This window comes from Mastomys coucha, unplaced genomic scaffold (genome assembly GCF_008632895.1).
Source record: "Mastomys coucha isolate ucsf_1 unplaced genomic scaffold, UCSF_Mcou_1 pScaffold14, whole genome shotgun sequence".
Lineage (NCBI taxonomy): Eukaryota > Metazoa > Chordata > Mammalia > Rodentia > Muridae > Mastomys > Mastomys coucha.
The window spans coordinates 40,906,044-40,919,165 of NW_022196896.1; the positions used below are offsets into that span (position 1 = coordinate 40,906,044).

The window sequence follows — 13,122 nt, forward strand, 5'->3', positions numbered from 1 at the left end:
GAAAAAGAGAGAGGTGGGAAGGAAGCAGGGATGGAAGGAAGTAGAGAGAGAGAGAAAGAGGGAGGGGGAGAAGAGAGAGAAAAGAGAGTAGAGGGAGTTTATAGCTTCAAGAGAAGTATGCTTGCTCATATCCTATGAGGAAGGATAGGGCAAATGCATATAATGAATAACAATGGTGTGATAGGGGTGGATAAAACTAATTGAAGATCAAACAGAGAGATGTGAGACCATGGACCTCCATCACCAGCCCCCTTAATAGACTCCTCCTCTGCGAGTTGAGAAAAAGAAAAATAAAGAAGATAATTGTGGAGCTCAAGTATGGGGGTGAATTGAAGATCTTTATTAATGGCGAAATAATTTTTCTGAGTGGTACAGAAGGAAGGTGTTATACTTGGGAAGTCCTTGACAAAAATGGAAGAAAGAAAACCCAGAAGTCTCACTTTAAAGTGGCAATCTATAGTTCTATACTCCCAGTACTAGAGTCATTATTAACATGCCATAACAATCAACACCATTACTGTTATTTAGTTTCACACAAGCACTATATGGCAGATTCTTGTGGGGTTGGATTCTTGGTGACATTGGTGGAAAGATGGCATGGGAAGGAACTAAGGACACATGAATTCTAACAGAGGAGGAAAGCAGGGAAATTATGAAAACCTAAATATCTAAGAAGGAGCATGGGGGACATGGGGAACAGGGACATACAATTAAAATCATTCCAAAAAAATTGTTAACTGGAATGGCATTATGAAAAGGCATAAAGAAATTAAGTACTTCCAAGAAACATGGGTATAAACATTTCTAGTACCAAGTGACTGTGAGAATCCTGTCATTGGCTTATGGATGATGAAGCAGAGGAAGTCAAAGGATTTTGAGGTTATCACATATGTTTGAGTATGGACACACAAGCACTCCAGACACTAGGGATACAAGAATTGAAGAGACTGAAGACCTAAGCAGCATGTACTACCAAAGAGAAGAAAGGGTTATCCACAACAGTCCTGAGTGAGCGGAGGTTGTGGGGCAGGCAGTGTTCTTTGGAGAAGATTAAAGTTGTAATAATACCTTTCTTCTTCATGCTCATGCTAAGCACATGCTCCACCACTGAATTCCATCTCATTCCCCAGAAGAACTTCAGTGCAATAAGAAAGGGTAGGGGCAGCACGTATAGGGGCTGATTCAGTGTGACAATGAAGAGCAGAGGCATTAAAAATATAGGGGTTAAAAATATAAAGAAGTTTGTTTAATCTGAAAGAGTGGTTTTAGAAAGCCAATAGAAACAGCTTGGAAAAGGCTTGTGGTAAAAAGGAAAATCAAACCAGTTTAAGATTTTAAAGGCTGTATTTCTCGGACATTCCCTCCAAACCCTTGTCTGTGCAGCAACTGCTAACCTCCACCAACAGTGTGGTTTTGTGGCTCTCAGCCTGGGGGATACTGGCAGAGCAGTGGAGCACATCTCACCCAGGGAACAGGTGCCAACTCATAGCAAAGAGCTTCTCGGGCATCTGGAGGGCAGTGCTTGGATGAAAATGAGCCAGCTTCAAGGACACCCAGTTCAGTGGGATGAATTCAGGGCTGTTTGTCTGTTTAACTCAGTTACACCAAGGATCAAAAACCAGACAATTAGGATTCCCTTTGATCCTTGCAACAGTTGGCCTACCACTGATCAAATTATTAAATGCTAAGTAAACATTTGTCTCTACTGATTCATGAGATGAGAAAAAAACAAGATAAACACAAAAACAACAAAAAGGGAATTTATTGTTAAATTTTTCAATTCCTCAGACAGTTTTTACCAGTCTGCTGTTGAACTGGAGCCTTTCTGCCTTCACATCCTCTGGGATTACAGGCTCATAAACACATGCTGGCACATCAAGGAGACATAGTTTCTATGTTAAAATTCTTTGGATCTTTGTAGAGGATTTATTTTCTATTTACATGTTAATCTAATGTTAATTATGCAAGTATGTTGAAACACTTGTGACTGTTTTAAAAGGTCAATTTTTAAATTTTTCTTTATATGTGTATGTGCACATATGTAGGGTTGTTTCTAGTGGCCAGAAGTGGGTCTAACCTGGATCTGTAGTTACAGGCATTTGCCAGCCACCCAATGTATATTCTCAGACCTGAAACATGGGTTCTCTAGAAGAGCAGTAAGTGTTCTTAACCATTGAGCTATCTCTCTATCCCCTTGTTATTTCTAATAACAATTATTAATTATACCTTTAAATATACATTGTGCCTTAGCACTTTCTTCTTTAAGAATCTGGACAAGCTGGGCGGTGGTGGTGCACACCTTTAATCTCAGCACTTGGGAGGCAGAGGCAGGTGAATTTCTGAGTTCGAGGCCAACCTGGTCTACAGAATGAGTTCTAGGACAGCCAGGGCTACACAGAGAAACTCTTGTCTTGAAACAACAACACAACAACAACAACAACAACAACAATAAAAAAACAGAATTTGGACAGAATGATCACAAAAACGGGAACTCAAAAAAGCAACATTTGGTAATATGGGTTATCAAAATATTTTTCCTAATTTGTTTACATGAATTGAAAGGGGAAAGAGGTAGGAAAGGTTTAGAAAAAGTATAGCTCACCAGTTAAAAGTTCTGTTTTCTTTTCCTGTAGTAAAAGTTAGTGAGGTATAAAATGCATACACAGCATTCTTGTAAAAAGTATTACAAGAAAATTATCCTTGGAAAATTTTTAATTTTTCCATTTCATTATTTACTTATTTGTGGGTGTGGGTTTTCCCATGCCATGGCACTCATGTGGAGGTCAGAGAACAACTTTCTTTTTTTATATGTGGGCCTAACGGATCAAATGCAGGCATTCAGTCTTCGCAACAAGTACCATTTTATGTCATAACCGTCCTAGTTAGATTACACAATCCAGAAAACATGATTGTATCTACAGGAGGCTGATATAGTACACGTTGTGGCATATAGAGAAATACAGAAAAAGCAATATTATAAAAAACAATTATAATTTCCAAATATTTGTAATTTTACAAAACATAAAGAGAACAAGTTATTATGTGACTCTACCATGATACAATAAGCAATGGTATTATGGAGAATTTTAATAATGGAGCATAGTATAGTTACTAATTATATGTTTTTTAAAAATTTTTTCTTTATTTATATTTCAAATATTTTCCTCTTTCCTGGTTTACTCTCTGAAATACCCCCTATTACCTGCCCCCTCCTACTGCTCATCAAGCCACCCTCTCATGCTTCCTGATCCTGGCATTCCCCTACACTGGGGCACAGAGCCTTCACAGGACCAAGAGCCTCTCTTCCCACTGATGACCAACTAGACCATCTTCTAATACATATACAGCTGGAACCATGAGTCCTACCATGTCCTTTGGTTGGTGGTTTAGTTCCTGGGAGCTCTGGGGGTAATGGTTAGTTCATATTGTTGTTCCTACTATGGAGCTGCAAACCCCTTCAGCTCCTTGGTTCCTTTCTCTAGCTCCTTCATTGGGGACCCTGTGCTCAGTCCAGTGGATGGCTGTGAGCATCCACCTCTGTATTTGTCAGGTACTGGCAGAGCCTTTCAGGAGACAGCTATATCAGGCTCCTGTCAGCAAGCACTTGTTGGAATCCACAATAGTTTCTGGTTTGGTAATTGTATATGAAATAGATCCAGAGGTGGGGGAATCTCTGGATTGCCATTCCTTCAGTCATAGTTTGTCTCTGCAACTTCTTCCATGGGTATTTTGTTCCCCCTTCTAAGAAGGATCGAAGTATCCACATGAAACTGCCCAGAGTTTAACAAACGGGGTTCACCTCAGCCAGGAGGGAATAAAGGACCTGAAATAGAGGGTTTGAAATGCAAAGAGAAAACATGAAGCCAAGTTGCACCCCAATCAAGGCTCCACTTTACTGAGAATAAACCAGGGTTTTTATAATCACAGGAGAAACTGAAAACAAGTCTCTAGATTACACTACAAAGAAAGTTCAGGTGTCAAAGTCCCCAGGTTCAGAAGATCTTCAGATGGCTAGCTGGCTTACTCAGGTGGCTTCTTCAAAGACAAACAGTCAACAGAGAGCATCTGTCTTAGCTCCCAGGTGTTAGCTCCCAAACAGAGGCTGCCAGGAGTCCGGTGGATGAGTGAAGTCAAGAGGGAAGGTAACATCCACATTTTGGTCTTCTTCTTAAGATTCATGTTGGTTTATGGATTGTATCTTGGGTATTCCGAGCTTCTGAGCTAATATCCACTTATCAGTGAGTGCATACCACTTGTGGGTTTTTTTGTTTGTTTTTGTTTTTGTTTTTGTTTTGATTGGGTTACGTCTCTCGGGATGATATCCTCCAGATCCATCCATTTGACTAAGAATTTCATAAATTCATTGTTTTTAATAGTAATAATAATAGGAGTAGTAGTCCATTGTGTAAATGTACCACATTTTCTGTATCCATTCTTATGTTGAGTAACCTCTGGGTTCTTTCCAGCTTCTGGCTATTATATATAAGGCTGCTATGAACATAGTGGAGCATGTGTCCTTATTGCATGTTGGAGCATCTTCTGGGTTTATGCCCAGGAATGATATTACTGGGTCCTCAGGTAGTACTATATCCAATTTTCTGATGAACCACCAAACTGATTTCCAGAGTGGTTGTACCAGCTTGCAATTCCACCAGCAATGCAGGAGTGATCCTCTTTCTCTACAACCTTGATAGCATCTGCCGTTACCTGAGTTTTTGATCTTAGCCATTCTGACTGGTGTGAGGTGGAATCTCAGGTTTGTTTTAATCTACATTTCCCTAATGATTAAGGATGTTGAACATTTCTATAGGTGCTTGTCAGACATTTGGTATTCCTCAGTTGACAATTCTTTATTTAGCACTATACCCCATTTTTAATAGGGTTATTTTGTTCTCTAGAGTCTAACGTCTTGAGTTCTTTGTATATATTGGACATTAGCCCTCTATTGGATGTAGGGTTGGTGAAGATCTTTCCCAATCTGTTGGTTGCCATTTTGTCCTGTTGAAAGTATCATTTGCCTTACAGAAACTTTGCAATTTTATGAAGTCCCATTTGTCAATTTTTGATCTTAGAGCATAAGCTATTGGTGTTCTGTTCAGGAAATTTTCCCCTGTGCCCATGTGCTCAAGGCTATTCCCTATTTTTTTTCTGTTGGTTTCAGTATATCTGGTTTTATGTGGAGGTCCTTGATCCACTTGGATTTGAGCTTTGTACAAGGAGATAGGAATGGATCGATTTGCATTCTTCTACTTACTAACCTCCAGTTGAGCCAGCACCATTTGTTGAAAATGCTGTCTTTTTTCTCCTGTACGGTTTTAGCTCCTTTGTCAAAGATCAAGTGACCATAGGTGTGTGGGTTCATTTCTGGGTCTTCAATTCTATTCCACAGGTCTACCTGCCTGTGACTGTACAGTACCATGCAGTTTTTAACCACAATTGCTCTCTAGTACAGCTTAAGTCAAGGATGGTGATTCCACCAGAAGTTCTTTTATTGTTGAGAATAGTTTTCACTATCCTAGGTATTTTGTTATTTCAGATGAATTTCCAAATTGCTCTTTGTAACTCTGTGAAGAACTAAGTTGGAATTTTGATGGGGATTGCACTGAATCTGTAGACTGCTTTCAGCAAGATGGTCATTTTTACTTTATTAATCCTGCCAATCCATGAACATGGAAGATCCTTTCTGAGATCTTCTTCAATTTCTTTCATCAGAGACTTGAAGTTCTTGTCATACAGATCTTGCACTTACTTAGACCCACGCCAAGGTATTTTTTATTATTTGTGACTATTGTGAAGGGTGTTCTTTCCCTAATTTCTTTCTCAGCCTGTTTGTCCTTTGTGTAGAGGAAGGTCACTGATTTGCTTGAGTTAATTTTATATCCAGCTATTTTGCTGAGGTAGTTCCTCAGGTTTAAGAGTTCTCTTGTGGAATTTTTGGGGTCATTTAAGTATACTATCATATCATGTGCAAATAGTGATAATTTGACTTCTTCCTTTCGAATTTGTATCCCTTTGATCTCCTTTTGTTGTCTGATTGCTCTGCCTAGGACTTCAAGTACTATTACAACATTTTCTTTGACCAATCACATTAAAGCAGTGACAGGTCTTGATTTGATAGGAAGAGAGAGGTAGAGCTAGAGTTGTAGGAGAAGAAAGGTCAGAGAACAGGAGGAGGAGATCTTCACGGAGGCAGATGATGAGGGCGAGTCACACCCCTCATGGTTATAACCAGACTAAGGTTTTTTTTTTTTTTTTAAATTTTTTTTTTTGGTTTTTTCGAGACAGAGTTTCTCTGTATAGCCTTGGCTGTCCTGGAACTCACTCTGTAGACCAGGCTGGCCTCGAACTCAGAAATCCACCTGCCTCTGCCTCCCAAGTGCTGGGATTAAAGGCGTGTGCCACCACCGCCCGGCCTAGACTAAGGTTTTTACAAGATTAAATTAATTGGGTCAAAAATTTGTCTTTATCATTTGGCATTGAATTTATTGTATTGGCATCTTTTAATTGTGATCTTATTATTATATAAATCTGATTAGATAATTAAGCCTTAAGAGTCATGCTTTACCAGGTTTTAGGCATTAGATGAATGAATGTGGGGTGTGTAAAGAGTTGCATGTGAGTGAGACATTGCTAATAGCTGGGAGAAAATATCAAGAACACACCAGAACTTAGTGATGAGGCTGGATGGTACTGGCACTAGAACGTGCCCTGGCAGGGAAGAGAGTTTGAGGGGTAGATTCATTTTTTAATAATTTCTACAACAAAGTAGGTATAGGTAGGGAGAGAATGGGCAGCCTTGTCTAGTCCCTGATTTTAGTGTGATTGCTTCAATTTCTCTTCATTTAGTTTGATATTGGCTTCTGATTTGCTGTATACTGCTTTTACTATGTTTATGTATGGGCCTTGAATTCCCAGTCTTCCCAAGACTTTTATTATGAAGGGATGTTAGATTTTGTTAAATTCTTTCTCAGGATCAATGAAATGATCATATCCATTTTTTCTTTGCATTTCTTTATATAGTAGATTACATTGATGTATTGATGTACATTGATGTACATTGATGTACATTGATGATCCCTGTATTGAACTATACCAGCATCCCTGGGATGAAGCCTATTTCATCATGAAGGATGATCATTTTGATGTGATCTTGGATTTGGTTTGTGAGAATTTTATTGAGTATATTTGCATTGATATTCATAAGGGAAATTGCTCTGAAGTTCACATTCTTTGTTGTGTCTATGTGTGGTATAGGTATCAGAGTAATTGTGCCTTCATAAAATGAATTGGGTAGAGTACCTCCTGTTACTATGTTGTGGAATAGTTTGAGGAGTATTGGTATTAGATCTTCTTTGAAGGTCTGATAGAACTCGGCACAAAATCCATCTGGTTCTGGGCTTTTTGTTGTTGTTGCTGGAAGACTATTAACAACTGTTTCTATTTCTTTAGGGGATATGGAACTGTTTAGATCATTTATCTGATTTTGATTTAACTTTGACACCTGGTATCTGTCATAAAATTTTCCATTTCATCCAAGTTTTCTAGTTGTGTTGAGTATAGGCTTTTGTAGAAGGATCTGATGATTTTTGGGATTTCCACAGTTTCTGTTGTTATGTCTCCCTTTTCATTTCTGATTTGGTTAATTAGGATACTGTCTCGCTGCCCTCTGATTAGTCTGGCTAAGGGCTTATCTACTTTGTTGATTTTCTCAAAGAACCAGCTCCTGGTTTGGTTAATTCTTTGTATAGTTCTTTTTGTTTCCACTTGGTTGATTTCAGCCCTGAGTTTGATTATTTCCTGCCCTCTACTCCTCTTGGGTGAATTTGTTTCTTTTTGTTCTAGAGCTTTCAGATGTTCTGTCAAGCTGCTAATGTGTGCTCTCTCTGGTTTGTTTTTGAAGCCAATCCAGAGCTATGAATTTTCCTCTTAGGACTGCTTTCATTGTGCACCACTGTTCAGACTGATTTGATTTGGACACATATGTATGTGGCAAACCTCTGTGCAATTATAAAAAGTGTCTCATGAGTCCAGGACCTGAAAGTCAGCTGAACACATAGTATTAGGATTGTTTTCTTTCTGCTCAACCAGACTTTAAGGCTTAGTAAAATCATTTGCTGTAACTATTTTTTTGCTCAGGTTAAGATATAAAGGAGTTTGGCTCTAGACTAGTCTATGGCAGTGCTTCTCAACTTTCCTAATAGTGTGACCTTTAATACTATTCCTCATGTTTTGGCAAGCTCAAGACAAAATTACTTTCATTGCTAATTTATAACTAATTTTGCTACTTTTATGAAACGTAAGGTATATATGTGACATATAGAATATCTGAAATGTGACCCATGTGAAAGGGTCATTTGAACTCCAAAGGGGCACAACACATAGGTTGAGAATCACTGGACTACAGTAATGGTACTGCATAAGTAGAAACAGATAGAAGACCTTTCCTTTACAGCTAGAAAAAGCAGCATCCTAAGATTAAGACAAGATATAGTTTATGGTTATTAAGATGAGCACAAATGTCTATGCTTATGTTGAAAAAGCATGTTTAATTTAAGAGTCTGGAATTCTGACATATACTTTGAAGCTCACTATTTAGCAGTGTTACAGTTTCCAATGATGATTTTTAATTATTTAGGCTTCAAGGAGACAACCTGATAGAAAGGACAGAAGACACACTACAAATATTTCATTCTTCAGATGATATAATCCCAGACTCATTGGGTAAGTTTTAAATTCAAAAGTATTTATTGAAGTTTTAGTAGCTCTTGGTGATTTTCAAAAATAAGTTCTCTGAACCAAATTCCTGCAACCTCGACTCACAAGCTCATCTCACTGGCTTGGGCTCAGAAGTACAAATGAGGAAAGAAGTCAGGAAGGGCAGATTCCGAACAGGCAACTTTACATTGGCTACTGTCAAAGTCATGCTACTAATTCTAAATTTTTACAACTTGATTTTCCACCATGTTTTCTACACCATCTGTTTTCTATAGAAAGTGGAGGTCATTATGAGTTCCTGGACAATTGGCATGTCTTTTACTCCTATTATCTTGTCATTGGTCCAGTTAGTCTTCTTGGAGAAAATAGTAATATCCTATTGGAGATACACTACTTTTCTCTCAGCCATATGTTAAGGTTGTGTTAAGACTGTAAATATTGTTTCTTTCTCTAAGATAGGCTTTATTTTCGTCCTGAGTGTCTAATTTATGCTTCCTTTCCCCTCATTATATTTTGCCCTAGCTTGTTTTTCTGTTGCTTTGATAAAATTTCAGGACCAAAGGCAATGTGAGGAGGAGAGTTTATTTCAGTTTACAGGATACAGTCTGTTATCTAGGGAAGCCAACCCAGGAGCTCAAGCCATGAACCTGGAGGCAGGTACTGAAGCAGAAATTAGGAAGGAATGCTACTTGCTTGATTGCTCCCGTGACTTACACAGCTGTGTCTCTGATACAGCTGCCTAGGCATGGAACCACCTAGAGTGGGCTGGGCCCTACCTAGAATTACTAATCAAGAACATGCTCTACAGAGATGCACACAGACCAATGTGCTGGAAGCCATTTCTTAGTTTAGATTCCCTATGTTTAGGTGTCCTAGTATATGCCACATATATATATATATACATATATATATATATATATATATATGTATACATATATATACATATACATATATATATACATATATATATACATATATATATGTATATATACATACATATATATATATATGTATATATATATATATGTATATATATATCCTAGTATATGTCCTAGTATAGCAGTATATGCTGCTGTTATAAGTCACTGACCAAAACTACCTTGTATGAGGATGTGGAATTTTTGCTTATATGTCTAAGTTACTTTCCCTCATCTAGGAAAGCTAAGACAGAAACCTGGAGGTAGGTACTTAAGCAGAGATTGTGGAAGAATGTCTCTTACTGGCTTTTGCTTCCATAGCATGCTCAGCTTGCCCAGCACCATGTACCCAGGGGTAGTATCTGTAAAGGTATGCAGAACCCTCTCCTATGAAAGAGTAACCATGCTCTACAGACATGCCTCCAGAAAAATCTGATGGGAACAATTGCTCAATTGAGATTTCTTCCTCCTAGATGATTCTAGTTTGTATCAAGTTGAACAAAACTAATCAGGCATGATTAGACTTTGTTTCAGGTTGACAAAGCTGTAACATCCAGCACCACAGCTGTCTACTTTATTATCTTTTAAAATTAACAGTATTTAGTATAAACCCATTTCTATATGATGCAACACAAACTCCATGACTTTTCATATGAAGTTAAAGCTAGAGTACTTCAAAATGCTTGATGAAAAAGTGCTAATTGTAATGTTACTCCAGTGCCATCTAAGATATATTACGGTGATTCTCTAGTAATCTAGCAGGTCACAGCACATGGACTCAGGAAATATTTCCCTAATGTCTGAATGAAGAACATCTTAAAGCAGACAGTAAGTTCATGGCCATTAGAGATGTAATATAGCAGTAATGTACACACCAAAAGCTAGGGAAAGGAGAGAATAATTTTATCACAAACAAATGAAATAATTAATGTTTATAAATATGTTTAACTTTATACAAAAGCTTACATGTATTAAAACAGAAAATTCCAGGGTGCCCTACCGATATGTACAATTTCTATCATTATAACTTATCACTTTAATTAACTCAAATTTTTAAATGAGGTTAAAAGATAGTGAAAACAAACTATAGAAAATGAAGAGCAATGAGCTGAGGTGATTGCTCAGCAAGGAAAATGCTTGTTGCACATGTGTGAGGCTGAGTTCAGATCCTTGCCATACATGTAATGACCATAGTAGCACGCACCTGTACACGCACCTGTAAATCCACCTGTGGAACACCTACGGTGGTGGAGCAGAGACACAAAAATCCTAGGGCTTCACTTCCCAGTCAGTCAAGCTCCTCAGTGAGCTTCCCAGGCAGCGAGAAACCCAGTCTGAAATAGAAATAACATGGAAAATGTTAGAAGAGGATGTACCTGCTCACATATTCCACACACACAAACACACATGCCACATCCATACAAATAAAGCTTTTTTTTAAAAAAAAAAAAGAAAATTTAAAAAATTTAAAAACTATCAAAAATGCCAAGGAAAAAAGCCACAACATGAAGAAATATTTTTTTCTTGAAATTTGCATTTTTTGGTGTTTACAATATGGGAGCTTTTTTTTACAAGGGAGTACATTCTTTTTTATTATGTAGAATATAATTTTAATATTTTTCAACTGTTAGTATTCAACAAACAGATAATTATTTTAAGATATATTTTATTGTTATATCTCCCTTTTCATTTCTGATTTTATTAATTTGGATATTGTCTCTGTACCCTCTGGTTAGTCTGGCAAAGAGTTTATCTATCTTGTTGATTTTCTCAAAGAACCAGCTCCTGGTCTGGTTGATTCTTTGTATAGTTCTTTTTGTTTCCACTTGGTTGATTTCAGCCCTGAGTTTGATTATGTCCTGCCCTCTACTACTCTTGAGTGAATTTGCTTCTTTTTGTTCTAGAGCTTTCAGATGTTCTGTCAAGCTGCTAGTGTAAGCTCTCTCCAGTTTCTTTTTGGAGGCATTCAGAGCTCTGAGTTTTCCTCTTAGGACTGTTTTCATTGTGTCTCATAAGATTGGCTATGTTGTGGCTTCATTTTCATTAAACTCTAAAAGTCTTTAATTTCTTTCTTTATTTCTTCCTTGACCAAGTTGTTATTGAGTAGAGTATCATTCAGCTTCCATGTGTATGTGGGCATTCTATTGTTTATGTTGTTATTGAGGAGCAGCCTTAGTTCATGGTGATTTGATAGGATGCATGGGATTCAGTCTCCTTGTATCTGTTGAGACCTGCTTTGTGACCGATTACATGGTCAGTTTTGGAGATGGTACCATGAGGTGCTGAGAAGAAGGTGTATGATTTTGTTTTAGGATAAAATGTTCTATAGATATCTGTTAAATCCATTTGGTTCATAACTTCTGTTAGTTTCACCGTGTCTCTGTTTAGTTTCTGTTTCCATGATTGGTCCATTGAGAGTGAGGTGTTGAAGTCTTCTGCTATTATTGTGAGCGGTACAATGTGTACTTTGAGCTTTAGTAAAGTTTCTTTTATGAATGTGGGTGCCCTTGCATTTGGAGCATAGATGTTCAGAATTCAGAGTTCATCTTGGTAGATTTTTTTCTTTGAAATGTATGAACTGTTCTTCCGTATCTTTTTTGACAACTTTTGATAGAAAGTTGATTTGATTCGATATTAGAGTGGCTACTTTAGCTTCTTTATTGGTACCATTTGCTTGGAAAATTGTTTTCCAACATTTTACTCTGAGGTAGTGTTTCTCTTTGTCACTGAAGTGCATTTCCTGTGTGCAACAAAATGCTGGGTCCTGTTTACATATCCAATCTGTTAGTCTATGTCGTTTTATTGGAGAATTGAGTCCATTGATGTTAAGAAGATGATATTAAAGATATTTCATTGTTAATTACCGTTATTTTTGTTGCTAGAGGTGAAATTATGTTCTGTGCCTGTTTCTTTTGTGTTTGTTGAAAGATTCGTTTCTTGCTTTTTTTCTAGGGTGTAGTTTCCCTCCTTGTATTGGAGTTTTCCATCTATATTCCTTTGTAGGGCTGGATTTGTGGAAAGACATTATAGAAATTTGGTTTTGTCATGGAATATCTTGTTTTCTCTCTCTATGGTAATTGAGGCTTTTGCTAGGCTGGCATTTGTTTTCTTTTCTTTTCTTTTTTTTTTATTTTAGATATTTTCTTTATTTACATGTAAATTTCTCCATTCCCAGTTTCCCCTCCAAAAAACAAAGAAACAAACAAAAACAACAAAAACAAACCCCTGTTGCCTCCCACTTCCCCATGACTGCCACCCCGCCCTCTCCCACTTTCTGGCCCTCGCATTCCCCTACACTGGGGCACAGAACCCTCACAGGGCCGAGGTCCTCTCCTCCCATTGATGATCAAATTTGCAATCCTCTACTATACGCATGCTGCCAGAACAATCAGACACCTCCAAGTGCAGTCCTTGGTTGGTGATTGAGACCCTGGGAGCTCTGAGGGTACTTGTTAGTTCATATTGTTGTTCATCCTAAGGGACTGCAACC

At 37.7% G+C, this 13,122-nt stretch overlaps 1 protein-coding gene across 9 annotated transcripts in view; it reads left to right on the forward strand.

Annotated features, from left to right (window-relative positions):
- Positions 1-13,122, forward strand: part of CUNH8orf34 (chromosome unknown C8orf34 homolog) — a 488,320-nt gene that overhangs the window by 345,597 nt on the left and 129,601 nt on the right. For all 9 annotated transcript variants that reach the window (XM_031366855.1, XM_031366856.1, XM_031366861.1 and 6 more), the window contains one exon: positions 8,636-8,721. In XM_031366855.1, the coding sequence (XP_031222715.1) occupies positions 8,636-8,721 (86 nt within the window). The remainder of the gene's footprint in view (positions 1-8,635; positions 8,722-13,122) is intronic.